Below are 27,300 nucleotides of genomic sequence, written 5' to 3' on the forward strand. Positions count from 1 at the left end.
TTTGTCTGTGGATTTAAAGTCGTATCTTCCTCGGCCCTGGAGCCTCGACATGGCTTCTGTGTTTTATAAAAAGGTCAGGATTAGCCTAATCTGGTTAAGTGATTATAGCCCACTTCACATGCTCTTGGACGGACAGCTTAATGGGCAAGACAAAAAGGTAGACAGCAGGGTACTAGGTTCACAAACACTTTGGGGGAAAGACTGGAGCAGACCTGCTGTGTCTGCTGTGTTTGTGGGCCTGTAGCACATCTTTGACTCTTTCTAGCTAACATATACAGAACATTAACAGAAGTCTGTTCACTTTAAAACTGTGGACATTATTATTGTAAAGATGCACAGGATTGCATAGCTCCATACAGACATCCCATAAAGTACAGTTTGTTGTCATAGCTTCCGGGTGTGTTGTCCTGTGTGCTCCCTGTGCTTTGCCGATCAATTGTCCACCTCCACCTACGGCACCCTGGAGGTCAGTCAGGAGGTCAGACAGTAAATGAAACTGCTCACTGAGGCAGCACCTGTGGTTTAAAATAGCAAACAGTCATTGATTCAGAATGATATACTGCATAGTGTTTACTTTGGCTGCACAGTTCTTCCTCTGCTTCCTCAGCACCACAATCTGCTTTCCACAAAGAAGAAGTCAAGATTGCTTTGACTTAGTTTTATTTTCAGCTTTCTCTTGCTGTCTCACTGCTGCTGTTTTTCCTGCACATGTGTATATATCCATCCATCCATCCCACCTTCTCTCTCTTATCACATTCCCCTAAACCTGTAGGTCTGTTTCACTACTGCTTTTGGCTTCCCTCGCTTTCTTTGCTCCACCCCCTTAGTGTGTGTGTTCAAACATGCATGCGCATTCGTGTGTGTGTTGCAGGGACCAGAAGCTCAGGGAGGTGTGTGTGTGTGTGTGTGTGTGTGTGTGTGTGTGTGTGTGTGTGTGTGTGCGTGCGTGCGCGTGCGCGTGCGCGCGTGTGTGTGTGTGTGTGCGTGTGCGTGTGTGTGCGTGTGTGTGTGTGTGCGTGCGTGTGTGTGTGCAGGTCTGTCGGTGGGAGGGTGAGGGCGCTCTGTGATGCATGGCTGATGTCGTTGACATCGTCGTCACAGGCCACTTTTCACACACACACAAACACAAACACCCACACACTCTGTCACAGAAATAGCTGATCCTCACATTATCCACACAGCACAGGCAGCATTCCTGACTTTTGCATCTCACTAGCAGTATCTCTATACTTGAGACCCCCATTACTGGAGTTCCCCAGGGACCACTAATAGGACCCCATCCCTTCCACCCCCCTTTTCAGCCCCGCTCCTCAGAATGGAGCACAGGGGAGGCTCTCGACGGAAGGGTAAGTGTTTTTTTCTTAACCAAAGTAGTCCTTCATTTGCCCTTAACTAGCAAAACTATATTTGAGCTAATAGATTGTGACTACATTGAGGATATTTGGTAAAGTGTATAATACTTATATACTGATCTGTGCTTTTTTCTTTTTTATGGGGCAGGTTTATGAGGACACTTGTTTTATTGATGGTCTCTTTGTAGCACACCTGCATTAGAGCTAGTTGTATTGTGTAATGTTTCTCCTCGAGATAAATTATTCCGCCAATGAAAAATCAGACATTAGGTTGTTTTGTCCTTGTAACAGATTTAGTGTGAATTGTGTAAGTGATGGAGAAGTATTAATCAACAAAGAGCTTTGCAGTGCTTCTGTTGTTAGAGACACTCAGAGTCAAAAGTCATGACATTTGCATGAACTGTGGTCCATCCTTAAAATACATGCACTGATTTGCTCTCCAGCAGGTAAACAAGGTGCTTTTCAAAAGTCCATATAAATGCAGTAAGTTAGTTTTTTTGTGTTTGCTGCTTTTTAAGCTTTGAGCTGATATTTTTGTTTCGTTTTACATTAATCTTGAGCTAAAAGAACTGATTTTGACTTGCAGTGTCTAGACTTGCTATGTTTCCTCCAGCTCTATCTTTTTTACCTCCATCTTTTTTTTTTTTTTTTGCTTGGTCCAATGAGCCGTGGGCTAACTCTGGCAGTGTTAGGCAGCTTACAGTGTCGTCACAGTGTGCAGCTTAGTGGTTATAAATAGGATGCATGGTCATTTATTACTCCACAGTGACCAGAGAGGCTGAGCCAAACCATTAGCACATCCTGAACTCTACCTGTACCTGCTGGTGAATCTGATAAAATCTGACTTTATCCCAAGCTTCTCCACAGATTTTTTTTTCTTTTTTTTTTAGCCACAGATGTGATCACAAACACAAAATACTGAGAAGAACTTAGAAAAGAAGTGTTAGCGGAAGAGGGTGCTATTCCTCTTTCACTAATGACAAATGACCATCTACTATTCTGACTCATAATCACCTTCTACTGTGTAACGTGCAGCGGCAAAATCAGAGAATCCCCCTCTCTTATGTAACATCACTCACTGTAATGTAAAAACGCTTTACATCTCAGATGGTGAAAGCAGTCTAGCATACACCAAAAGTCGGGAATTTCAAAACCATCCACATTCATTACTAAATAAGTAAGTTAGAATGGTGGTGAACTGTTTACTCTTACAAACATACCTGTGTGTACCTATTGCAAGCAGTGTTGATTTGCATTTTTCTAATGGAATGAATTGCATGATTCCCTGATAGGAAAGGTATGAAATCTCTTTCATTAGGGAATTATCAGAGAAGAGGATGTTGGTGTTTTTACCAGAGAGGGTTGATTTAATCGGTGTTGCTTTGAATATGGTCATTGCCTCTTGCATAGCATATACCCTTTAGCAATGTCATATTTTTCGGGGTCACCTAATGTGCTTCAGCACAGAGAAACTCTCCTTGCCACCTGCAGAAGTGGAACATGTGCACAGCTCTCACCATCAAAAACACCTGCATTCATTCATCAGCAATTACACAAGAGGTTTCGCCCTTCTCTCTTTCTCAATTTTTATTATCACTGGGTCGCTTGGGTTCTGGTTTAAACACATTCAAGTTCGAAAATATTGCCAGCAATTTTTTGACAGCGTTGCATAAATCAGCATATTATCTCAAAGCACAAATCATGGCAGCCTGGTTAACATGCCCGACATAATGAATAATAACTAGTTGCATACAAAGCTGACTGATACAAAGCTACTGAATATGACTTCTTATATCAAAAAAGGTCACACAGGGCAGTTTTACAAATTAAATCCTGTTTACAGTACATGTACTTAACTACAGTCACTGGGCACCATCAGCATCTATCTGGAAAATAAAAAAAAAAATCTGTCTGTTGAAAATATTTGTTTCCTGCAGCTGGAAATAGGTTTCCTGAGCGTGGTGAGAGTAAACACTGCAGTAAATTACCTACCATAAAAGTACTGTAGAGCTGCAGAGTTGGGTGATAATTCTTAAAGCGACCACGTGCAGGTACAGATCATCAGTGGCCCTCTTTTGTGTGGAAACTTGTTTTCATACCAACAGAAAAAAATAGTAAGTACATCAGATCAGTGACTACCAACTGTTCAGCCTCGGTCAACTTCTCTTGGCTTACAGCCTGGTTTGTGGCTGGAAGTTTAGGCAGTTCCACTGTTCAGCTCACCATTTGCAGTCTGGTCTGATCTTGTCTGGTCTTAGTTATTTGAAATAACTTAAGAAAAATACAACGCATTCATTCATTCATTCATTTATTCATTCAAGAGCACTTAATCTCGGTTAATATCTAGGTTTATGTTTCATTTTATAGGCTGTAGTTGGTTGCCGTCACTTTCTTTGGCTGGTAAGTTGACTTGACATGTTACAAATGACTGCATGCATATCTTACGACTGGACATGTTAGTGTGGGAAATGGGGAAGGAGTAAAGCAGAATGTGTCCACTGCTGTCATGACCATATTAGACACGAAACTGTAACTGCAACATATTTCAAAAAACGTTTTACTTCAGCGGCAGATTTAAATGTCTCAGATGGAAAACATGCCTGTAGACTTTGATGGCCCCGGCCTTGATCGCAGGTTTGACTTCACTGACCACAGTGATGTCAGGTCTGGTGGTAGGGATTTGTATTCGGGCAACACTATGTTTATATACAGTACATGTGAAGTAAGAAGGGGAAGTGTAGAGAAGATGACAAACACAATAAAGGAGATGCAGCGTAACCCTGCATGCACTCTTTTACTGCCAAACCATTAAATACAGCACATAAACACCTTTCATTGTACCGAGTAGAAAAAAAAAAAGTTTGCCGCGCAGATGTAGTTTTGTAGTTAATGAGGTAACCCACATAGAACATCCTCTGCAAAAAGACTGTTAACTCCATTCAGATACTGTTCACCAAAAATCAGGTTCACTGCTTCAGTGCGGCTTTAGGTTTGATTAGCTTCAACCTTTGCAGATGTTTGAGTATTGACAGAAGCTTCACTTCGATGCTGCTCCAGTAATTTATGAGTAAGCCTTCACGAAGCTCCATTATAAACAGATTCCACATCAGGCCACATACTTTATAGTAAAGTGCACATGTAACAGAATCACAGGATCAGTCTGATGAGACAAAGATCCATTTAGCAGGAGTCACTGTCGGGCTTTTAAGCCCAGACATGTTTTGCATCCATTATCAGTTTCTTCAGGTCACGTGCATTCACAACCTCCAAGCAGCTTTCGTCTTCTCTCTCAGTCTCTCCAGACCAGGTGCATACTTGCTAATACATATATATAAATATATATATTTCATTTGCTTGTTCTGAACAAGTTTGAATGCGCAGTGCATTATCAGCATTCCTGAACTGACATGAGAACAGCTGACGGTAGGACTTTGGACAATGCAGGATGGGAAATAGCATCAAGGAGCAGGCTGCCATTTTTCGCTGTATGTACCTGGTCAGTCATCATAACTGTCAGAGCTGAACTGATTAGGAGTGGCAGAGCTGGACGGGGTTGTAGAAATTATTTTAGCTCAGCATGATCTGAACCTTTTCTCCCCCAGATTAGAACCCAGACGGAGCGATAGCTTATTGCTTTTTGATAGCATAAACCAGACTGCTAATCATTCACTTCTTCATTTGGTGATGCTATAGCAATGTCCAAGTGGGTAAACGGACGTTGCTCAGTTTAAAGTCAGTCTTATTCCACCTTTGTGTAAGTCCTTTTTATCGACAAACTGCAGTCCTACTGGATCCGATCATGTTTGCACATGAATATGCTTTTTCAGGAATCTGAATAAATTAGCCCAAGGTAGATGGCAACATGTGTAATGTTCACAGAGGCTAACATCTGTTAACTAGGCCACTGTTGCTACTGTATATAAATCTGGACCATGTCCCGCAGGACTGTTTGCCACAGCGCACCAAAGGACAGTCGCACGTACACACACATTGGCATTTACACAAACAGTTAGGATTATATGTACTCAGACTGACAGACATGTATAGACAGATCACCTACATCTTCGGTTGCATTGTCTCTGTCATTTTACCGCTGTGATTTTTCTTTAGTGCAATCTACAGCATTTACTGCAGTAACTGCAGTATTTGGCATCTGCTGGGAGGATTTGTGGCAGCTGGCACCTTTGTCTAGTTTGAAATGGTGTTGTGCAAGTGCAGCTTAAGGTCACTGGAGGATTTTATGACGTGGAGGTGGGATAATTTGTTTCCACAAATCAGCCAGTTTAGGAATCTTTGGCTGAAAGCGGAATAAGAACACAATTTTCATTCACTTTAAGTGAATGAAAAGTCGTAATTTATTATTGTTGTTGGTTGCAACAGTTAAAAAACGACTGCTATCTTTTTTTTCATCTTTGGCTTGTTGTGAATACTTGCCATTGTGTGTTCTTAAGAAACAAGTGTGGCCCTCCAGGTAGAAGTTGCCTCCCATTGTCTGAAGCTTGCAGTGGGTTCCTTTAAGTTGAGGAGGCAGACCTCCAGTAAACCATGTGTGACCTTCTGGCTGTGGCAGTGTGTGTTCAAATACTGTGTTGGAGAGTACAATATTTCTTTAACTATAATTTAAATCTTGAAACACATAATTTGATCACAGTGTCACTAAACTGAATTGTTGAATTGCACTTATTGAAGTTGGAGTTGTTTTAAAGGATTGTGATCACTTCCTGTTTGACGTCTAAAGCATCTTACACACGGGCACATTCTAAAAGGGGAAACTTTACCAGATTTGGAAACGTTACTGCCAGTTTTAGCCTGCCGCCGGGCCTCAAAGAGGATTTAGCTAGTGTCATTTAAGAAAATGATTACCTGTGGTGTGTGGCATCTACAGAGCTAAGCGATGACTGACAGGTTGACTCACCCTTGGCTGCACCCTAACAGTACCGCGCAGAATGGTCATTATGTTAAATTCATTTCCCGTTATCCCAGCTTATTGAAACACTGTGCCCTAACTTAATATGCTATCCCAGTCAGACTGTGTTTCAAAGAGCTGCACGGTACAAGGACATAGTGACTTTCCCTGTGATTACCAGCGGGCTAAGCCATGCTGCAAGCCTCTTATTCTCCCTGCAGCTGGATCAAGCAGTAAAAGTTACCCATGAAATCCCCATTGCAGTCAGAGTTCACAATGGGCAGCTCCGCTGTTGGATGAACAGAGGCAGAGAGCTGTGGTTATGATTGACTCAACAATGTAAGGGGGTGGAAAATGAACAAGAAACATTAATATATGGTTGTGAATATTTCTTGTACTGCACTGTTCAACTGTAGGGAACAAGTAGCTTAAAACGGTAAGACTCTTTGTGAATTAATGGGGTACTTCTTTTTAGGTTAAAGTCATAAAAACATACCAGATATTTTCTTTAGAACTGAGATCAAGAAATGAAGTAGATCATGATTTACATTGCCTTAATGTTTGTTTGTTGGTTTGTTTTTCAAGCACATCTGCCATACATTTATTGGTTTCAGCTTCCCAAAAGTAATGATTGTTTTATATCATGGTAAACTGAATATCTCTAATATAGACTTGTTGGACCTTTTGCCTCTAAATACAGAAATGTAGTGAGTGCCAGTTTAGGTTTGCAGAGAAACTTGGAAGTGGTTGTGGATGCTGTTATCAGCTCAATGGTGGTGAAATATTTCTGGAAAAAAAAAAAAAAGACTGCAGGACTTGCTGCATTTGTTGTGCTTAGATGATAGAGGTTTTCTGTCCTCCATTATCCTTGAGTCAGTTCTTTGTGGTTGCTCTGGTATGGACGTCTTTGTTCTTCAGACTAAGAGGTTTATAGTCACCACCTCTGTTTTGTTTCCCGTAGTATTTTTCCTCTTTTTATTCCTTTTGAACCTCATGTTTATTGTTTCACTGTTTGTCTTATTGGCTTTTATTTAAAGTATTTTATTGTCTATAAAGCACTATATAGCATTTTTGCCTATGTGTTTGTTTTGCAAAGGCTTACGCCAGCACAGTTTTATTATTACCCGTGTTGCATGGCAGAACTGGGATCAGCCTTAACTGCTGACACTTTTTCTCACTCCAGTCATTGCTTTAAGACAACAATAATATAACCTGAACGTTTTATTTTATTTTTTTTTATTTTTACTTCTTTATTTATTTTCAGATGATGGGAAATAAATGAGATGAACTTATCATCCATCTGCTTAGATTGTTTTTTTTGTCTTCCTTTGCACTTGCATCATGGTTATTTGTGTGTGTGAGTACGTCTGTGCTTTCAATATTGGAGCCTAAATTAAAGTAAAATAGGGTTTTCTTTCTTTCCATTTCCATTTTCCACTTTTGACTGCGGCATGTTGGGTATCTTAGCCCCTGCACTCTAACTTGTCTGTTCATTCAAAACATTTGCTCAGTGCGTTGCTATGGAGGTTGCTAAGTAGGAAGCAAAGACACAATGTGGTTCACGGTTTGATGTTAGAATGTCCTCTCTGAAGGTGGCTCGGTTGCTGTGTGTGTATCATGGATTGACTGTCTGAGATTTGTTGTGGTTGGCAAAGTGGACATGCAGAGAGGACGGTGTGTTTACTTCTCTAAATTACTATAATAGACCATAACAGAACTTGTTTTACTGAAATATAAGACCTTAAGAGTTGCAGCATCTATTGTCCTTTAGCTCATGGGGTAGGAGCCTGAAACGAGATCCAGTTGTATTTTGTTAAACTGCATTATCCATGCTTGACTGTGAGTGTAAATCCTTGAAGGATGACCTTAGATGACAAAGCAAAATTAAAGTTCTCTTTGCCAAAATGTTAAGAACAAAGTTACATCTTCCAATATGTAATAAAGAAATGCATACAGACTCCAGAGTTTTCAAAACTGAAAATACTTTCAACTTAAAGTTTAGAATTTTGAGCAGAAATTACTTGCACACACAAACAATTGAAATGTTTTTAGTCCAAACCTTCCTGCCGCAGTAGATCCACATTGACACTTTTCTCACCACAGGTATGTTAAACAGCGTACAACAAAATATTCTTATCCCAACAAAGGAAAGCACTTATGCACTCTATTTTCTTAATGCAGAGCTATTTACATTGCTTTTTGTGTATATTTTAGGCATCATGTGTGTTGTGCAGCTAAAAGGAGGATAATAATATAATATTTAATAAAAACACTGGAGACTTAATATTGTGAAATTCGTCATCAAAATGCATGGATCGGGAAAAAAACTGTGACATCTCTGACACAAACCTTCTTCGTCTGTGCTGTGGAGAACAAAGCACCTACAAACCTAAGACCAAAAATATTCTTCTTTGAAGGAGCACGCTGTTGCAAATATAGTTGACACTGAAAACAGCAGAGTGTATTTATTTGCCCCGCCACCACCCGTGTTTTGCCTTGGTTACATGACATGTTCAGCCTGCACTGTGCTTCCTCCAAAGAAACAACTGTGTTGTGTTTCCACAGGGGATGGCGTCCCGAAGGAAAACAGTCCCTTCATCAACAACACAGACAATGACAAAGGCAACAGCTACGATGGCACCAACATGGCTCTTTTTGAGGTAAACGTCCCACAGTTTTCATCATCTTTAGCTTCACATAGCCCATATACTCAGGGCAGGGGGATGTTTTACTAAACAAGGAGACGTAGCTGTGTGATTTATTTTGGCAAGATGGTACAAGCCATGAATAAGAAACCCCAAACTGTGGGGTTAGGAGCTGCAAATACACCAATACCTTTTTTTTTAAAGTTCACATTCACTGCCACAACAATATCTACAGTTTAAATTAGACTTAGCCTATGAAGCTCAAACCATTCATTAATGCACAGTATACTAAAGTATCAGGGTAAGTTGTGGTGAACTAAATAAATAGTACACAAGGAGGTGAAAGTACCAATCTTCTCTTAGCTCAACAATGCGTCAATCAAAGAGTTTATTTGCCATAAAAGTCAGTGCATTCCTTTAAGTTCATTCAGCTGACCCTTTGCCAGGTGCTTTGCTCTGCCATTTGGCAGACCTTGCTACTCCGTGGTCACTGGCCCTTGTATAGAATCAATTAGGCACTGCGGCTTCTGTTTTCACCACTCGGCATGAAGCTGATCCAGCCATGCTATTCTGAGACGCTTTGAACAGTTAGTGAGCTAAGTATTGCACTTTTCATTTTGATCCTGGAAGAGTCTGCCCTTCTAGGAATGTGGTAACTGACCACCTCAAGGCCAAATTAAAGATGAAAAAGTATTTTTGAAAATCTAATATTTTACACGTGGTTGACGTGTTGTACATGATGTTGTTACTGTAACCTGGGAATAAATAAATAAAATGTTGAAAAAATGAAGTGCCTGATGCTGCTGTTGAAAAAAAAAAAAAAAATCTTTTCTCTATTGCAGGAGGAAATGGACAGCAACCCCATGGTGTCATCTCTACTCAATAAACTGGCAAACTACACCAATCTCACCCAGGGAGCCCAGGAGCACGAGGAAGCTGATGATGATGAAGGGCCCAAGAAGAAAGCTGTTAAGGTACAGCAGAAAGCCGTGGTTCATATTATATGTTTATCTTTAAGGCTGATGTTTAGCTTTAAGCTGTTGTGCACATGCAGATGTTGCTGTAGCTACTGCACAGCTGGATTTTAGCAGGAAGCGTACCACAAATACTCATTCAGTCACTTTCTCCTGCAGAAATATTCAGTTCTACAAGTTAAATCTTGCATCAGAGATATTACAGATCCACTCAGTCAGCTTGTATTGCTTTAATAACCCCTTTTTGTGGTTGAAAGTAGAATCTGAGTACCGTAATTGCTCCTTAAGAGTCAGTTTTATCTAGAAACAATGTTTATATTACCAGTGGACAAATGGAATTTGTACTAAAACAACAAGCTTCCTTCGATGCAACAGTCTCACAGTGGTGTTTCTTTTACAAAAATACCTGTATGAACCTGTTGAACCTGTCATTTGGGTCAGAAGACAGGAGTTAAAGTTCATAACAGAAGAAATACAAAATATAACACGGGCTGTTCAGCATCTACGATCTCCTATTAGTCCACACAAGCTTTTGTGTCGCCCCTTGTCCGCACAGACCACTTGTACTGTTTGTCCTCAAGGATCTTTGGATACTCATGTTTCGATTTTCTTAGAAAAGAAAAATGAAAAGTAGTCACAGTCCTGCCATACAGCACATAGATACTTCTGTGACCACAGCTTTCAGTCCCATGCCAGTTGCGCCATCCTGTCCCCTGAATGGAAATAGGCCTCGGGTACCTCCCATTGGCCTGCAGGAACATCTCGGTAAAGCAATAAGTGGGTGAAGCAGGACACCATTGTCATTATCTCTTTGTCTGAACCGGTGGGACGAGTGCTGTACATTTGGAGATAAATGGCTAAAAAGGTAGCTGCTTGTCAATCCGAGGTGATCGATTCGACATTTTCTTTTGCTCTTTGTCAGAAAAGCTTAATATATTCGTGTTGCCTGCGCCTCTTCATATGCTGTTGCGAAACTGCAGTTTCCTGCAAGGAATGCTATCTTTTGGGTTTGAAGGATTTTCAGTAGCTTTTGTTACTGGTTGCTGGATAGTATAGAGTGGTTTATATAAATGATGCCTTCCATCCATTTCTGACTTTAGCTCAATTTTTTATCTAACATGTTTTGAATCACGATATTCACGTTGCTAATCACAGCAGCTTTTGCTTTGTAAACCGAGCATTTCCCTGTGCATTTATGATGAATCAGAACGGATGGTTAGAGCTGGATTTTGCCCGAGTAAAACCACAGCAAGTCGTTATTAAGCATGGGGAAATTAATCAGGAATTCCAGTATTGGGTATTCATGTACTGTAGATCAGCTGCAGTGTTTAAATGTATGGTCACAGTTTTATTTCCCATTTTTTCCTTATTCGTTCTTTGCCTTCTTCTCTGGTTTCATTCTTTCCTGTCTCTATTTTCCTTTTTTCATAGTTTGGCAACATTGCTGTATTTCCCATCTACCTTTTTCCCTTTTTCTGTCCCTAATCACACGCATGCACACGTAAAACACATTTTAATTGTCTTTTCTCTCCCGTCTCATCCCCTCCACCTCCGCCCCCGGTCCCCCTCTACAGAGCCCACAGATGGGGACCTTCATGGGTGTCTACCTCCCCTGCCTCCAGAACATTCTGGGGGTCATCCTGTTTCTGCGCCTTACCTGGATTGTCGGCACCGCTGGCATCTTGGAGTCCCTGGCTATTGTCGGCTTGTGCTGCTCTTGTGTGAGTGCTCATCACATCTCTTTACTTTTTTACTATACTTTATCCATCTTAGCTTTAAAGTGGAAATAAAAGAAACGTTCAGACATGTGTGCCTATGTTTCACTATTCCATGTGAAAACAGTTTATGGATGTAACTGAAAGGAGCCGGGCTGACTCTTTACATGGATATTACATGTCCTTTATCAAGGGATTTAGAGTCATTAGAGCAATGACGTGCAACATTATGTAAGAGTGAACTTAATGTACACTTTAGTGCATCATGAATACATTAGCACATGAGAGTGAATGCCTGTGTGTGCTCGAGTGTATTTGTTGACACTGGGGGCAGAAGCTGCTTCAGTTTTTAAAGGCAGACCAGATGCAAATGTTGACTGGCAAGTTGACTCAGTGGCCACTGCTCTCTCCTATATTTAGCCGCAGTGACTCTCCATTTCCCCATACATTCCTAGCTTCTAATGGTACCTGGCAGCTTGACGTGTAATCCCTCCATCTGCAAAGTGTCAGAAACATAGCGACATGCACACCCACACAGTGGCTATATTTGCTAATCCCACAGCAGACAATGGATTACTTCAGTTTAATCAGGGAAAGTACAAACAAAAACCTCTCAGTACTATCTCAGATGAACGCTTTGTGCCTCAAAATGGAATGCTCTAAGGTCATAGCATGATCTGTTTCACTTACGATACGGCCAAGGTTGACAAAGACTGACCACGTTCCAGACTACGCCAAATCAAGAATCAAACTGTGTGTCCTACTGAAAGAAGCAACTGAAGCCATGATTCTCAGACATTACAATCATATATTCAATATGTCATATATGACAATCTAGCTAAATGTGTTAGCAGGGTTTACCCTCCACCGCGTCATTACTGTTACATAATAAGAGAGCCGAGCTAAGTCAGACAGATTAATGTTCATTTTCACTGCTTAGACCACATCTGACCACATCTGCACTGATGGTTCCACATCAGCCACCTGCTTATAGGTCATATTTTGTGTGCTCTAGACCCAACACCAGAAATGTCTAAAAATATCCTAAAGGGAAATCACTCTGTTTCGGTTTAGAGCAGTTGGATGGTTTATTGGTCTTTCAGGTTCAGAGCAGTTTACTGTATTTTCTCTATGAATATTCAAATGATTCACCACAGTAATTTTCCTACATTCACTATTTTACACAAAGGAACTTGTCACAAACAGATTCTGGTTTGCCTAACATACTGAGAGGGCTCGCACACCGATTTAAGAAAACACACACACTTCTACACATGCATTCAGTGACTCACTCACTCTGTCATTAGCACAGCACAGTATACAGAATATTTTCCATCATGTTTAGTCTGTTCTTGGGGCTGTGTGTTGCTCAACAACATGGATACAGTAGGTGCATTGTCTTTATAGGTCACTGGCAGCACCTGGCTCTCTAAGATGTGTCCTCATCAGCACTGTATTCACTGTGTAACACAAAAATAAAATTTTGGTGTAAATGAGTAGAAGTAGGGATCATGTGATTTAGATTCTTAGGTGTGTAATTTAATAAAAACATACCTGCCGTTTGTGCTTTTTACTATAAATCCTTCAATGAACTTGTGGTCAAGTCCAAGCTGCCATTTACAGTAGCTGCTTAGGGTTTCATTGGAAGCAGGAGGTAAAGCTGTCTGGTAATTGGCTTTGCTCCAGCTTGTCTGCCACTTTAAACCGGACACCCAGCAGAGAGCACAAGGTTTATCTTGGTTCGTGTCCTTGTCCTTGCTCCCCTCTTCCACTTCCTCCTCTTTCCTTTGTCCTCTGTTCTTTCACCTTCACGCTTTTTTTCTCTCCCTCATTCTTTCATCCCTTAAGTTTAAACTTTTCTCTCTTTTCTTTGTACTTCTTATCTTGTGACTTCATGCCCTTCATCCGGAATCAACGTTGGGTAACCGGCTGATGTAAATGTCCTCAGCCCCAACGACTGATTTCACAGAAACGCTTGTATCCATTACCAATCCCGAAGATTTAGAACATAATCCTCTAAGAAGTATTTTAACAGGCTAAATGGTATATTGACCTCTTCAAGGATTCTATTGTTGGGCAAATCTGGAAAATTCATGGAAATAACTAATTGTTAGGTGGGCAAGGAGGTTTGTGTTAATTGTCAGTTCACCTACGATCTTTATTGTCCCACAGGAGGAAATTATTTCTGTCACACTTGGTTTTGAATTGGTTATAATACCATCATAAATCCCTGCCTTACAATACAGCCTTAAAAATGCACTTTCAGTCAATACTGACCATAGAAATATAAATCACTGAATCTCATAAACAACATCTACAGATCCCAGAGATATCACATTTATACTTTGGGAGTTTGATAATGATGTTTTTGATCTTTACTTTCCTCTCTTCGCAGACCATGCTGACAGCCATATCCATGAGTGCAATCGCTACGAATGGTGTCGTGCCAGGTAGGATGCTTTGGTGCTTAGACATACACAAAATTTAACAAGAAGGAGGAGAGGAGAGGAGAAATCATGGTGCAATAAGATGTTGATTTGTCTTAGCAATTTTAGTTTTAGTTTCTTATAAGTTTTACTATTGATTGCTTAATAATCGCATCCCCCAGGTTTAAATATTTCTTTTATCACACAGAACACACATTTTCCTTCCCTGTTTGTTGGTTTTACGTTAATTGATAACAACAGTGTCTTAAGGGTTTCAGCAGTGCTGAAAAGTGTTCGGGCTTGGCCAGAACATTAAAATCAAATTTCCTTGTTGCAAGTATGTGTGAATTTATCACCAAATCCACATCCTCCTTCTTATAAAAATCATCCCCACTGCTTATTATTTTCTCCCCAGCTGGAGGTTCCTACTACATGATTTCCAGATCCCTTGGCCCAGAGTTTGGTGGAGCTGTAGGTCTCTGCTTCTACCTGGGGACAACTTTTGCTGGCTCCATGTACATCTTGGGTACTATAGAAATTCTTCTGGTAAGTGAACCCTATCTATCTACTTTATATGATGTTTATCCTCCACCTGTATTTACAATTCAGTAAAGCTTTCTTTTCTTCTCATCCGCCCGAGTTCATGCTATTTACCCAGACTCACATAGTAACTTTGGCAAAAATATGTAGAGAACTAAATAACAGCTCAGTATTTTGCCCTACTTTTTTGGTAATTTGTTTTCTACATTTACTGCCACAATGCAAACTTTTCTTTAAAGGCAGAGACAAAACTATGAGGATAAACAAAACTTAACAAAAATGAACAGGCTTATATTCTTTTTTTTCTGTCCTATTACTAAAGGTAACATGTCTATATTTATTTTCCTTTTTCTCTTATGTTCGCCTTGTGTGTGCCCTGACCTTTCAGACCTACATCGTGCCTAAAGCAGCCATCTTCGTGGCAGAGAAAAAGGAGGATGCGGTGGATGCCCTGCTGAATAACATGCGTGTTTATGGCACGTGCTGCCTGGCACTGATGGCTCTGGTCGTCTTTGTCGGAGTGAAATATGTCAACAAGCTAGCTTTAGTGTTCTTGGCCTGTGTTATTCTTTCCATCCTCGCCATCTATGCTGGAGTCATCAAGACCATCTTTGAGCCACCAGACTTTCCGTGAGTCCAGTTTATCTTTTATTAGTTTGAATAGTTATTAAAGCATAAAAGATGCATATTTTGTCTTAAAACACTAAATAGTGCATCATTTAAAGATGTTTTAACTGTTATCTTTTTTTTTTTCCCTCCACACAGTGTTTGCATGTTGGGAAATCGCACTCTGCAGAACCACAACTTTGACAAGTGTCTTAAGACAGAGATTATAGACAACGTGACGGTCACTACCAAGCTGTGGAATCTGTTCTGTGAGGGCTCTGAGCTCAATGCCACCTGCAATGAATATTTTGACAACAACAACGTTACTGTGGTGCAGGGCATCCCTGGGCTGACCAGCGGAGTCATTTCAGGTTGGAACACAGTGTGGTTTTTCTTCTGCATGGGTTGGTAACAGTGTGCAAATGTGGTGGAAAAAAAACCTAAACAAAACCAAAAAAAGCCTCTCTGACCTATTTCCTATATAATATACAGTTATCACAGTTACAGCTATAAAATGCAAATATCTGTAATATTTTAAGTGTGTTCCAGTTCAGTTCAACTGTGTTTTACTGCCAAAATTTAACAAAGAATTTGCTTTGTGTCTCTTAGCCTTAACCTTCCAGCTAGCATACCGAACCTGCCAAAATGAACTTTGAAATAACAACAAAAGATAATTTGAACAGACTTGGAAAATATGTGTTAAATCCTAAAGTCTCAATAGGAGTTTACACAGTCAAAGAGTACAGTATTTTATAAAAGATAAACTCAGAACATTCCTCCCGTTATGTAACGTTTGGCCATTACAAACTAGTTTGACTCTAAACCGTCAGTGCAAAGGCATTCCTGTCATATTTCTAGTGAAGCAGCTGCGGTGAGCGTCTGCAGGTGCTAACTGATTTCTCCGTTTACTTCCGTTTTTTTTCTCTTGCTCTTCTCCAGTCCTCCTCAGATGACTCCTCCTTAACCACATTTTCATTGTCTTTCTCAGAAATATATTTCCTCCCCTTCTAATTAACAGATTACATCGGCTGTATTTTGCCTCCCTATATCACCTTGCCTATTTTTAATTACCAGTGTTCTCTTAGCGCTAGTCAGTGCGTGCTGCATGGTGTTTGGAGACTAATTACTCTGTTCCTGTCTCTCTGGTAGAAAATATGTGGTCAGAGTACGGCCCTCTGAGCATGTTGGTAGAAAACAAGAAGTTATCATCTCTTGGGGGAAGCGACCCTTCCCAGGACATCTACATGCCATATGTAGTCAATGATATCACCACCTTCTTCACACTGCTGGTCGGCATCTACTTCCCCTCGGTCACTGGTGAGACTGATAAAAGCGAGTTATTTTGTGTACTTGCTCAGCATAGAGCTGTGTTTCACTCGTAAATATTTTGTGTTTGATTTTCTGTTGTGACTGCGCCTTTCAGGTATCATGGCTGGTTCAAACCGGTCAGGTGACTTGAGGGATGCCCAGAAGTCCATCCCCATCGGGACCATCCTGGCTATTGTGACCACCTCTATCATCTGTATCCTTAAACCTTTAATGTGACACTGATGCCAGAAAATCGAGTGTAAAGACTAGGGCTGTGATTTAGGAAAAAAAACAAAAAGCTAATTTACTAATATACTAGTGCTGCCAGACATCACTGCCAGGTTTCTTGAACAAAAAATTACAACATTTCAAAGGGTACCACCTGTTAGTTTGTGGTTAGTTTGTGGTTACATCACAGTAATGTGAAAGAAAGGGATTTAAGTCTACTCTCCTGAACTGTGCTTCCCAGACATCAGCTGTGTGGTTCTGTTTGGTGCCTGCATTGAAGGAGTTTTGCTTCGAGACAAGTAAGAGTTTCACACAGAGCACATATTTTAAAATACTGTACACATGTTGCACAAAATCTGCTGAATGATTGTGTTTTTATAAATGTTTTTCTTTTTTTTAAATAAAATGATGTAAGATGAAAACAGTGTGCATTTAATAAGTTTTGGCATCAACGTTCCCTCTTTCTCTCTTGAGGTTAGATGGATAAAATGATCTCGTCACTAAGTTTACTCATCACAAGAGGCTCAGGTTCAGTGTTTAGACTCCATTCATAGCATATGTGACTGGACCAGTGTAACCTTTTTAACACAGTCAGAAGAAGAAGTACTGTAGATCCTTTTAGTAACACTGTGCCATAACAAACACGCCTGTAAGCTTTCACATTTTACAATACGTCAGCTATATTGAATATTTTAAATGCTTATACTGGGTAAAATGTTAACAGATGCTTTGTAAAACCAAATCACAAGCATAAATGCCGATATTTTTTTTTTTTAAACATTGCAGTTTGCCTAAGGTTCAAACAGGAATAAACTGTGCGTTTGTCAGAGACTATTTTCAGCCGAGGATTAATCCACATTTGGTACTCTAGTAGATATTTATAGCAACAGGACATACATATGTGGGAGTCAAAATAAACCACAGTGTGTATTTTCATGATAAGGAAAGAACATGTCATCCAGTTCAGCAGTGTGGCTCACTGATGTGATTTTAATAGTTTTCGGACAATAGTGGAGCTCGATGGCACAGAGGAATATCAGATATATCAGATGTAGAACTTGCTGGTTTATGGTCTTTTCATTGGATTTGTTAACAATAAGAAAAGAAAATGTCGCCAGATTTATCGTTTAAGTTAGCTGACACTGACTATTTGAAATTATGTAAACATCTACACTACAATGCTTATGGTTGTTTTTGCATTGCAGATTTGGTGACTCAGTGAAAGGGAACCTTGTTATAGGCACGTTATCATGGCCCTCACCCTGGGTTATTGTGATTGGCTCGTTCTTCTCCTGCTGTGGGGCCGGGCTGCAGAGTTTGACTGGTGCTCCGCGCCTGCTGCAGGCCATCGCACGAGATGGCATTGTACCTTTCTTACAGGTTAGACACACAAATACTGTCAAAACAGTCTTCATCCTCGTATCCCCACCTTCTTAACTATGTGTGCGTGTGTTAGGTGTTTGGTCATGGGAAAGCTAACGGAGAACCTACCTGGGCTCTGCTGCTGACTGCTGGGATCTGTGAGATTGGCATCCTCATTGCCTCACTGGACTCTGTGGCTCCCATCCTCTCCATGTCAGTACCTGCCTGCATAGTAATGTTACATGCTTTCTTTCCATAAAATCAGATTACCAGCTAAAGTCTGTGATCCCCTATGTATTGCACTTCTTAAAACCACTTACAGTAGGTCATAACGTGGAGATTTAGACGAGACGTGACTAGTATTTTTTGGGCTTGTTGTCTTCCTTGCACAGGTTTTTCCTCATGTGCTACTTGTTTGTCAACCTGGCCTGTGCTGTTCAGACCCTGCTCCGAACGCCCAACTGGAGACCACGCTTCAAATACTACCACTGGTGCGTGACAGCTTATGCAGGTTTATTGTCTCTTCTATTGTAAGTTCTCTGTATTTACTTTCAGACAGTTAAAGAAGAGGATAATTAAAAGGAAAATAAGTTATTTGGGGGTCGCAAAACTCAGCAGTTTTAACAATGTCAGGGACCTTGTTACTGAGAAACTGCTGAAGCCACAAACCCATTCACAGCCAAAGACATACCTGTTTAATGTGGTTTGCGACATGATGACCTTTACTGAGATTACTTCCACGACAAAGGCTGAGGACAATACAGGACGGCACTATTGTTAGCAGTGGCTTTCATAATTTTACTTCAGTTCTAAGCCTCTCAGCTGTACATTCTGAAAGTTTCATTTCATTAAGACACTTCCATTAATGTGCAGAAGGCCTGAAGTGTGTTTTCTCTTGCAGGGCTCTGTCCTTCCTCGGAATGAGCTTGTGCCTTGCTCTCATGTTCATATCCTCCTGGTATTATGCCATTGTTGCCATGGCCATTGCTGGGTGCATCTACAAATACATTGAATACAGAGGGTAAGGATGACTTTGGTTCAAAAACGCTCCACGGACTGCATGTGCAAACACACGTGTTGTTGAAATTTCACCCAAACATTCTGCGCGTGTTCTCATTTCTTGCTTCTGTTTTATTTTATTTTCAATCCTTCGTTTGCTTTAGGGCGGAGAAGGAGTGGGGTGATGGCATCCGTGGTCTGTCTCTTAACGCAGCCCGCTACGCCCTCATTCGCCTTGAGGAAGCTCCACCACACACCAAGAACTGGAGGTACAGTATGTTGTATGTGTGTTTCATATGGATGGTGCCACCTCTTACGGTTGGGGTGGGTGAAAGAGAGACAGGAATAGACACACAGGAATTAGATTAATCTCGCGGTCCTCTACCTAATCTGACGGAAAAGGCTGATAAGCCTTCATTTCAGCGCAGAGACCCGCACTGACTGACCTTGCACACTGCCTGTCCAAAAAACCAAACCAACATTCACAGCATCATTTACTTTTTTGGCATGTTCAGTGCAAACGCTCTTTTTCAGGATGTGATGTTTCCAGGCGTACAGATGTTTCTCATCAGAGATGACTGTTCCTGCTCCTCTTCGGTTTGAAAGCTGCTCTGTCTATGAGCCTTGTGTTAAACACATGTGGGACAGGAAAGTCTAATTCAGCTGCACTTGATAATGATCATATTCCTTGTTACCCTTCAAATATGTTTTACTCAACAAACTGTTACTTTGCAAAGTTGTTTAAATAAATTAAACATGATTTGTTGACATAATAATTTTATTATATTTTCTAGTTTCCGCGTGAGACCCATCAAACTGCCACTCCTGTCCCTCACCACCTTGCAAAGAAATGACATGAAATCTGACTTTGTTTCGTTCCTCTCCATTTTCTATTGATGTTGCCAGACCTCAGTTGTTGGTCCTCCTGAACCTGGACTCAGATCAAGGAGTCAAACACCCTCGCTTGCTGTCCCTCACCACTCAGCTGAAGGCAGGAAAAGGCCTGACGATAGTGGGAAATGTTTTAGAGGGAACGTACCTCACGAAAGATACAGAGGCCAAGAGGGCTGAGCAGGTATAATGGAAATTCATACACCACCAGACAAACACAAGTACACACTAAATGTGTTTTATACTTATAAGAGTTATAGAGTTAAGGCAATAGCTCTACACCCACACTGCAGATGAACTCTGCCACCTACTGTCCAAATTGAGCAAGTCATCTGATTTATTTATTTATTTTATTTATTTTTTTTTTTTTTCAGCAGCCTCATTTGCCAGTGTCCTCAAAAGCGTTTTTTAATCAGTGGATTACTTTTTTTCTGCGAAAGTAATCATGTGCAGAAGCTGAATTCCAGATTATACAGACTGCTGTATTCACGGGCATTGTTCAGACCCATCAGTATGAATTAATGATGAGAGAGCTGAATGTTAATTTCGAGGAAGGAGTGAAGTTCAGCCAAGGGTTCGGTGTTATTAAAATTGAGTTGTGAGCGTCTCCACAAAGAGATTTTTTTTAAAAAGGCCAATGAAGTTTGCTTCTCCACTTCTGTTGTCTTGGCTTCTCTCCCCTGCTTTATCCAGAACATCAAGTCTTGCATGTCAGCAGAGCGGACCAAGGGTTTCTGTCATGTTGTGGTGTCTTCAAACCTAAGAGACGGCGTCTCCCACCTCATCCAGTCTGCGGGGCTGGGCGGCATGAAGCACAATACAGTCCTGATGGCCTGGCCTGGGACCTGGAAGCAGTCCAACGACCCGCAGTCATGGAAGAATTTCATAGGTAGATAGATAGGAAACTGTGGACAGTTAATGTAAGCTACATCAAAATTTATCTAATGATAATACACATTATATCTGCTTATGAATTCATTCCACTGAGATTCCAGTGACTTAATGTCTCAGAGACAAGACACAGGAATTAGCACGCAGTGTTTCATAGACACACTCTCTCTCCCCCTCCATCCATCCAGAGACGGTGAGGGAAACCACCTCCGCCCATCAGGCCTTACTTGTGGCTAAGAATGTGGACAGTTTCCCCACCAACCAGGATCGTCTGGGGGAGGGCACCATTGATGTGTGGTGGGTGGTCCACGATGGAGGCATGCTGATGCTGCTGCCCTTCCTGCTGCGACAGCACAAGGTTGGTGTGTGTGTGTGTACGTGTTTGGGTTGTGCTCATCTCTAAAAGATCTTCAAACCCTAAAGATAATTTTTCGTATTTTTCATTCCTCTCCTCATATTCAGAATCCCTCTGTCATACACTCTGCCTCTCTTACACTGTTCTCTGTCCCTTTCCTGACCCCCCCTCCCCCACTGTTCCTGCTGTTAATCATTAATCCATCCATCTAACCCTGACAGTTATTCTTCCATCTTAGCTCCTTCTATAATAACTGTCTGTCCTCCCTCTAGGTTTGGAGGAAATGTAAGATGCGTATCTTCACTGTGGCCCAGATGGATGACAACAGCATCCAAATGAAGAAAGATCTCCAGATGTTCCTTTACCACCTGCGATTGGATGCAGAGGTGGAAGTGGTGGAGATGGTGAGACTCTGAATAAATGCATAAATGAATTCAATAGCTGTGATTTACTCTCATGCTTTTTTTTTTTTAAACCATTTTTATTTCCTGCTTCAGATGCAGGAGAACAGTTTTGTGTCTCGTCAGACAGAAAAATAATAAAAACTTCCTGGTTATTGGCTTTAATTTGATTTGATTCCGAATCATAGTGATCGATTGATTCTGATTTTCATCTTTGCAGCATGATAATGACATCTCAGCCTTCACCTACGAGAAGACGCTGGTGATGGAGCAGAGGTCTCAGATGCTGAAACAGATGCAGCTGTCCAGGACCGAGAGGGAGAGAGAGGTAACACACATTTTATCCAGCCGAATGCAACCCTGCACTCGCAGTCCTTTCCTCCCTAACCATCTGTAGTCGCATTCCAGTTCCACACAAAGTGGATTCCTTTTTATGCTCTTGTCTTAGATTAGATACTAATAAAATAAGCTCCTAAACATCTTCAAGAAGATGGTATTTACATTCACTGAATGTTGTTGGCATTTTGCTCAATATAAGTGTATGTGTACCTGCACAGTGATGGTTTGCATGCGGTATGTATAACTTTATGTTAAACATATCAGATTATACAGTACTATTTAGACTGTTTCCATAAATAACAGACCAGATAGTTCAATGACAAGAGTATTTTAGTGAAATCTGGCCAACTGCTGCGTCATATGACAATTGGCCCCTTTCCCTGTTCATCTGCCAATGCTTTTGTGGGCCCTGCTACACCGCTCAGATTCAGAGTATCACTGATGAATCGCGTAGTTCAATCCGGAGGAAGACCCAGGGCGCTGCCCAGAGCACGAGCCTCAACCGGCAGTCCTCACCGATGGAGGACACTCAGGAGGATGAGGTAGCCGATGTTATCAACCCTCTGTCCCTCACTGTTAGACCCACCGGCCCATCTTCACAAAGCTTGATCTTTTGGCTGCAGCTGTCACTTGTCATTTGACTGTTTTAATAACTTTTATCTTAATCGTGGTTTAAAATCTGGACGCTAATCTTAATCCCGTTCTTACCATATGTCAAAAATAGATGTGCAAGTTATTCTCCACTGTGCACATCAGCCTGTGATGCATATACAGCGGAATGAATACAAAGATGGGAACTAAGGACGGAGGAGTAGTGATACTGACATGGTTCAAAATTAGTAGTGCCACAGGAAATGTATTTTCAGTCTAAATGTGGGCACAGTGATTGAAATGTACAAACACTGACCTTCAAAATGAAAAGTGTAACCACAGGCAGATAGCAGGGGTGCTAATCTGGAATCAGTTGTGTTTTATGATAACGGGAAAGTTGTTGTTTGTTGTTAATTGAAAAACATGCAGCTGATTTTATTAGAGGTTCTCAGCAAGGTTGCTAAAATATTTATTTAAATTATATCATTATTTTATTTTTTGAGAAAACTTACTGTTGTGAATGTTGGCGCTGATATTTTTTTTTTAATCAATCTTTTCCTTAAAAGCATTTAAGCTAATGTAGTTGCTCCGCTTCTCTTAAAATCAATGTCCAAAACATGCCTTTAGCATCACAAACTTCTCCTACAGTCAGTGTGGAACTAGATATAGAGGAAATGTTCTCTGGCTCATCTGTTGTGCTTTTGTACCTTTACTGTGTGGTCGTATCCATTAGCATCAGCTCATGGCTAATTTAACATCTTCAGACTCCAGTGTACTGGTACTAGTCCAGGGTACAAAGATGATTGGTAACCATGTTGCATCAATCAATCCGTTTGATCCACACACACAGCGCATCAGTGTTGAAGCCTTACTTAGCCCAGGGCCACAAGTCAGTGGCAAACAACCTTATGAAAAGCCCAGAAAGAGAAGATGACTCGTGAATTACAGAAAGAAAAACTTTTAAACCACAAGTCCAGATCAGCCCTAACAGTAGTGCTACTTACTGCATAGTCATTGAGAGCTGCTTTGTGAATATCAGCCCGTTGCACCCTGAGACTGCAGACCAAGCTCCCATCACCCTCATGATCACACCTCATCCCCACTCCCCCCTAAATAATATGAGTGGAAAGAGTGGACAGTATTCTCTCAGGAAGCTGGAAACTGTGTATGACATTTGCACAGTGACGAAATCTTCAGAACTGTCTGTGCTATCCTCAGCAGAAACATTACAATTCGATCTAAGAATAGCAAAGTCATGTCTATTTTTTTTTTTAGCCCTCCAGCAATACGGTTTCCTGGTGTGTAGTGACCATTAAAGCCTCACTGCTTTTGGTTTTAATGGACCTTCACAATAATCTACAAATATATTTTCCACCCAGGAGTCGCTCATACTCTTAACTATGACATGATACTGTCTCCTCTTTCTTTTCATTCAGTCAACACCCCATCCATGTCACCACGTTGACATCCCCCACCCTCCTGCCACTCATACCTTTAACCAGTGTCCATATTGTCGACAACAGTCTGAGCTAACGGTCGACAAGCATAAACACCCAACCTTCTAAAAAATGAATGTGCACGCTACCTACAAGTGTTTACGGACAACGGAGACATTGAAAAGTATTTTAATTAGGACGCCGTCAATATTACTACAGATGATAATAAAACCCTGATGTAGTCTTATCGTTTGTTGTTGGCAGTGGTCGTATAACTGTGGACGTTGGACTCTGTAGCACAGACAGAAATGAAAAAAGTTCTGAAATGTGTTGAAGCCAAATGATATTTTATCCTAATAATGATGTATGTTAGTCCTACTCTTTTACGCTGTGCGGTGCTGCATTATTCCTTCTCTATCCCTGTATTATAGACATATAGACCTGCTTTATATTTGTTTATATTTTTTACGTTTACACAAAACTTGCTTGACATCAGACTGTACCCTCACCACCACCACCACCACCACCACAGCCTGTAATCTGTAAACGTTTGTCGATCCTTTGCTGGGGCCTTCAACCTGCCCAGAGATATGTTGTTTTGTGATACCCCAGATGTATGTGTTTTTCTTTATTTATGGTCCATGTGTATTGTTGTGGTTTTTGAACAGGTTTGTGTCGTTTTCCATTGTTTTGTAGCATGGTTTTACCCAACTTGTAGAAGGAAAGTGGTTGGATTCCCATCTTCTTTGGTCCTAGTTTGTAATTGTCCGTTAATTCTTGTTTTCTCGCTGGCTGTTCTGGCACTTTCCGCATCATTTATTCTCCTTTATTTATGATTATTCCACCTTCCCCAGTTTTTATTCTCATTTCCTCTCCATGAATCACTTTCTTTTGTCTCTGTTATCTCGTCTTTCTAATCAGCACCAGTTAAACCACTCTCATCTTTTCCTCATTCTTTCTTACATTCTATTTGTTTTGTTTTGTCCGTTCTGTCCCCTACAACGTCTCCTGGCTGTCACTCATATCCACCCTTGGATTTTCTCATCCTTTCCTCTCACCTCCTCTCCAGGCCCAGCTCATCCATGACAGGAACACCGCATCTCACGCCACCATAAATGACAAGGCCGACACTGGGCCCGAGCGGGTTCACATGACTTGGACCAAGGATAAGCTGTTCACAGAGCGTAATCGTAACCGCGACGCCACCGTGGCTGTGCGTGACCTGTTTAACATGAAACCGTAAGTATATATTTGTTTACTCTAAACAAAACCCCCCAAAAAAAAACAAGTTTTGTAGCTTGAGGGCCAAACAGAAGGGAAAGTTTGTAGATGTGTAACTTTAAGATACACTCACATACTGGAAGTCTGTTTTAAGTGTTACTGGAGAATACTGGAAAGGTGGTGATGTAAAACAGGATGTAATTGCATGTGCCTTGTGAGAGACGTTTGCACCATTTTGAGCTGATTTATTTTTTTAATTGTCAAAATATATGAAGTATTACAAGGATCTGAAGTTTAAAGAACAGCTGCTGACTTCAGGATGGTGCCAAGGCCTCAGGGCAGGAGGACAGCATGTGTTGTAGTAGTGTTAGTACTAATGAGCCCGGGTGAACAGGGTGAAATGGGACAACTGTGTGCATGGCGTGTGCATTCAGGCTGCATTTGGTATGTGTGCGCATGTGTGTGTGTACACTCTCTGCCATTTCAGTCTTAGTGCATGGCCAGGCCACACGAACCACATGTACACTAACACGTTTCCGTCCCATACTGTCCATATGATCAGCGTGTGGACCTCATCAGGTGTGTCCCAGCCCATTTATTATTGGCTGATAACATTTGTTATTCAAAGCAGTACGTTGTAAAGCAGGGCAGAACTGGAGGCCACTTCTTTCACAAAGCCTCGCCGTATACCTCAGACCGTTTCACGTCACTTTCTTGGGTTTACTGCAGTCACCTTTGGATGTCACAGCAAATTGTTTGGGACAGTTGGAAGCATGCAGGGTGTTGGAGAGAGCTGATGTTTCTGTTGTTCTGTCCCATTTTCCTCCTTCTAGAGAGTGGGAGAGTCTGTAAGTCCGCATTCTCTTTGCCTCAGGCCATATGTGTGTCTATTGCTGCTGCTGTGGTGACTGTAGCTTTGTTCGGTGTCCTCCAGCTCATGTGCTCGTACCTGTGTGTGTGTGTGTGTCTCTGTGTCCTCGTTCTTGTCTCCTAATGTGCATGGACTTCCTGTTTCAACCTCAGGCGCTATGTTGGTGGAAAAGCTTCCGTTTAATTTGCATGTAATATTTATGACATTTGTATGCATGAGCAAAATTTGTGCTTTCCCTCAACCGTTTATCAAAGTGATGAACAAGGACAAAACATGTTCATTTGGCTTGACGTTAAAACATCAGTGTTTTTCAGCAGAATTTTGCGTTTGCCTTGTGTTTCTCTTTAGCTTCTGGCAGTCGATGTCGTGCTTTGTCACCTTACGATCTAACTTGTGTGATGATAACGATAAAGAGGCAACGTTTAAAGAGATGGGAGATGCTTTTTGGACAGTGGTAACTCTTAATAAACAGTGTGAACATCTGGCAAAGACAAACCGAACTAATAAAACGACGGCATGTTGGACTTTTGGATATAATACTGCATGTCCCTTTAGTCTTTAAACGCTGCCTCTTTATTTGAAGTTCAATATGCCTCAGTCCCTTAACTGTTCCTTCGTTTATTCATTTGTGTTTGAGACTAACATATATATTGTGCTTTAATTCATTTGCAACTTTTAACCTTGATATTGATGCACTGTATTTGATTGTGTGTTAAACTAGCGCAGGTGTTTTCTTAGTGAGGTTAAATTTCACGGTCGAGTCAGAAAAGCAACCTGTTACCACGTTCGTTTTTCCATTGCACAACCACAAAAACAAGAGACTCCTGTAAAAGAGAACGTGTTCTCAGTGAGTTCTCCATCTGTGCTGTACATAAAGATTTTATTCATTCAGAGAGGAAGTTTTTCCAGCCTGCAGCTCCTGTGTTGCCCAGGAGTGCTACCTAACTGCCAAAATAGAGATAGGCTTCTTTTTCTTTGACATGTCACAGCAGGAAAAGCACGGGTGGAAATGATAAAATCAATGATGAATTCCACTAAGTTACTTCAGTTTCAGGGTCCTGGTATTGTTCTTACCGGTTCACCTTCGTACTGCTGTGGTTTACTGGGACACTTGAATGGAACAGAACCATTGTTGATGTTATTAGTAACATCTGTGCTTTTCCTGCTGTGACTAGTCAAAATGTCTGCTGTGTAAAAGGTCTGTTGCAGTCTTAGAGATGGAGATGGAGATAGTCTTGGATTA

The 27,300-nt window shown here is 41.1% G+C and overlaps 1 protein-coding gene across 5 annotated transcripts in view; it reads left to right on the forward strand.

Moving 5' to 3' along the window:
* The window catches only part of slc12a7b (solute carrier family 12 member 7b), a 51,608-nt gene that overhangs the window by 21,000 nt on the left and 3,308 nt on the right, over positions 1-27,300 (forward strand). For 2 of the 5 annotated variants that reach the window (XM_041065925.1, XM_041065928.1), the window contains exons 2-24: positions 8,824-8,918; positions 9,746-9,877; positions 11,452-11,598; positions 13,988-14,042; positions 14,434-14,564; positions 14,947-15,188; positions 15,324-15,535; positions 16,314-16,481; positions 16,588-16,686; positions 16,942-16,999; positions 17,906-18,080; positions 18,157-18,275; positions 18,455-18,553; positions 18,964-19,083; positions 19,226-19,330; positions 19,968-20,136; positions 20,646-20,841; positions 21,032-21,201; positions 21,471-21,602; positions 21,820-21,927; positions 22,364-22,480; positions 25,035-25,204; positions 26,020-26,034. In XM_041065925.1, the coding sequence (XP_040921859.1) occupies positions 8,824-8,918; positions 9,746-9,877; positions 11,452-11,598; positions 13,988-14,042; positions 14,434-14,564; positions 14,947-15,188; positions 15,324-15,535; positions 16,314-16,481; positions 16,588-16,686; positions 16,942-16,999; positions 17,906-18,080; positions 18,157-18,275; positions 18,455-18,553; positions 18,964-19,083; positions 19,226-19,330; positions 19,968-20,136; positions 20,646-20,841; positions 21,032-21,201; positions 21,471-21,602; positions 21,820-21,927; positions 22,364-22,480; positions 25,035-25,204; positions 26,020-26,034 (3,034 nt within the window). The remainder of the gene's footprint in view (positions 1-8,823; positions 8,919-9,745; positions 9,878-11,451; positions 11,599-13,987; positions 14,043-14,433; positions 14,565-14,946; positions 15,189-15,323; positions 15,536-16,313; positions 16,482-16,587; positions 16,687-16,941; positions 17,000-17,905; positions 18,081-18,156; positions 18,276-18,454; positions 18,554-18,963; positions 19,084-19,225; positions 19,331-19,967; positions 20,137-20,645; positions 20,842-21,031; positions 21,202-21,470; positions 21,603-21,819; positions 21,928-22,363; positions 22,481-25,034; positions 25,205-26,019; positions 26,035-27,300) is intronic. The other 3 variants (XM_041065927.1, XM_041065929.1, XM_041065930.1) reach the window with 3 other exon arrangements.

Source organism: Toxotes jaculatrix, chromosome 20 (genome assembly GCF_017976425.1).
Source record: "Toxotes jaculatrix isolate fToxJac2 chromosome 20, fToxJac2.pri, whole genome shotgun sequence".
Lineage (NCBI taxonomy): Eukaryota > Metazoa > Chordata > Actinopteri > Toxotidae > Toxotes > Toxotes jaculatrix.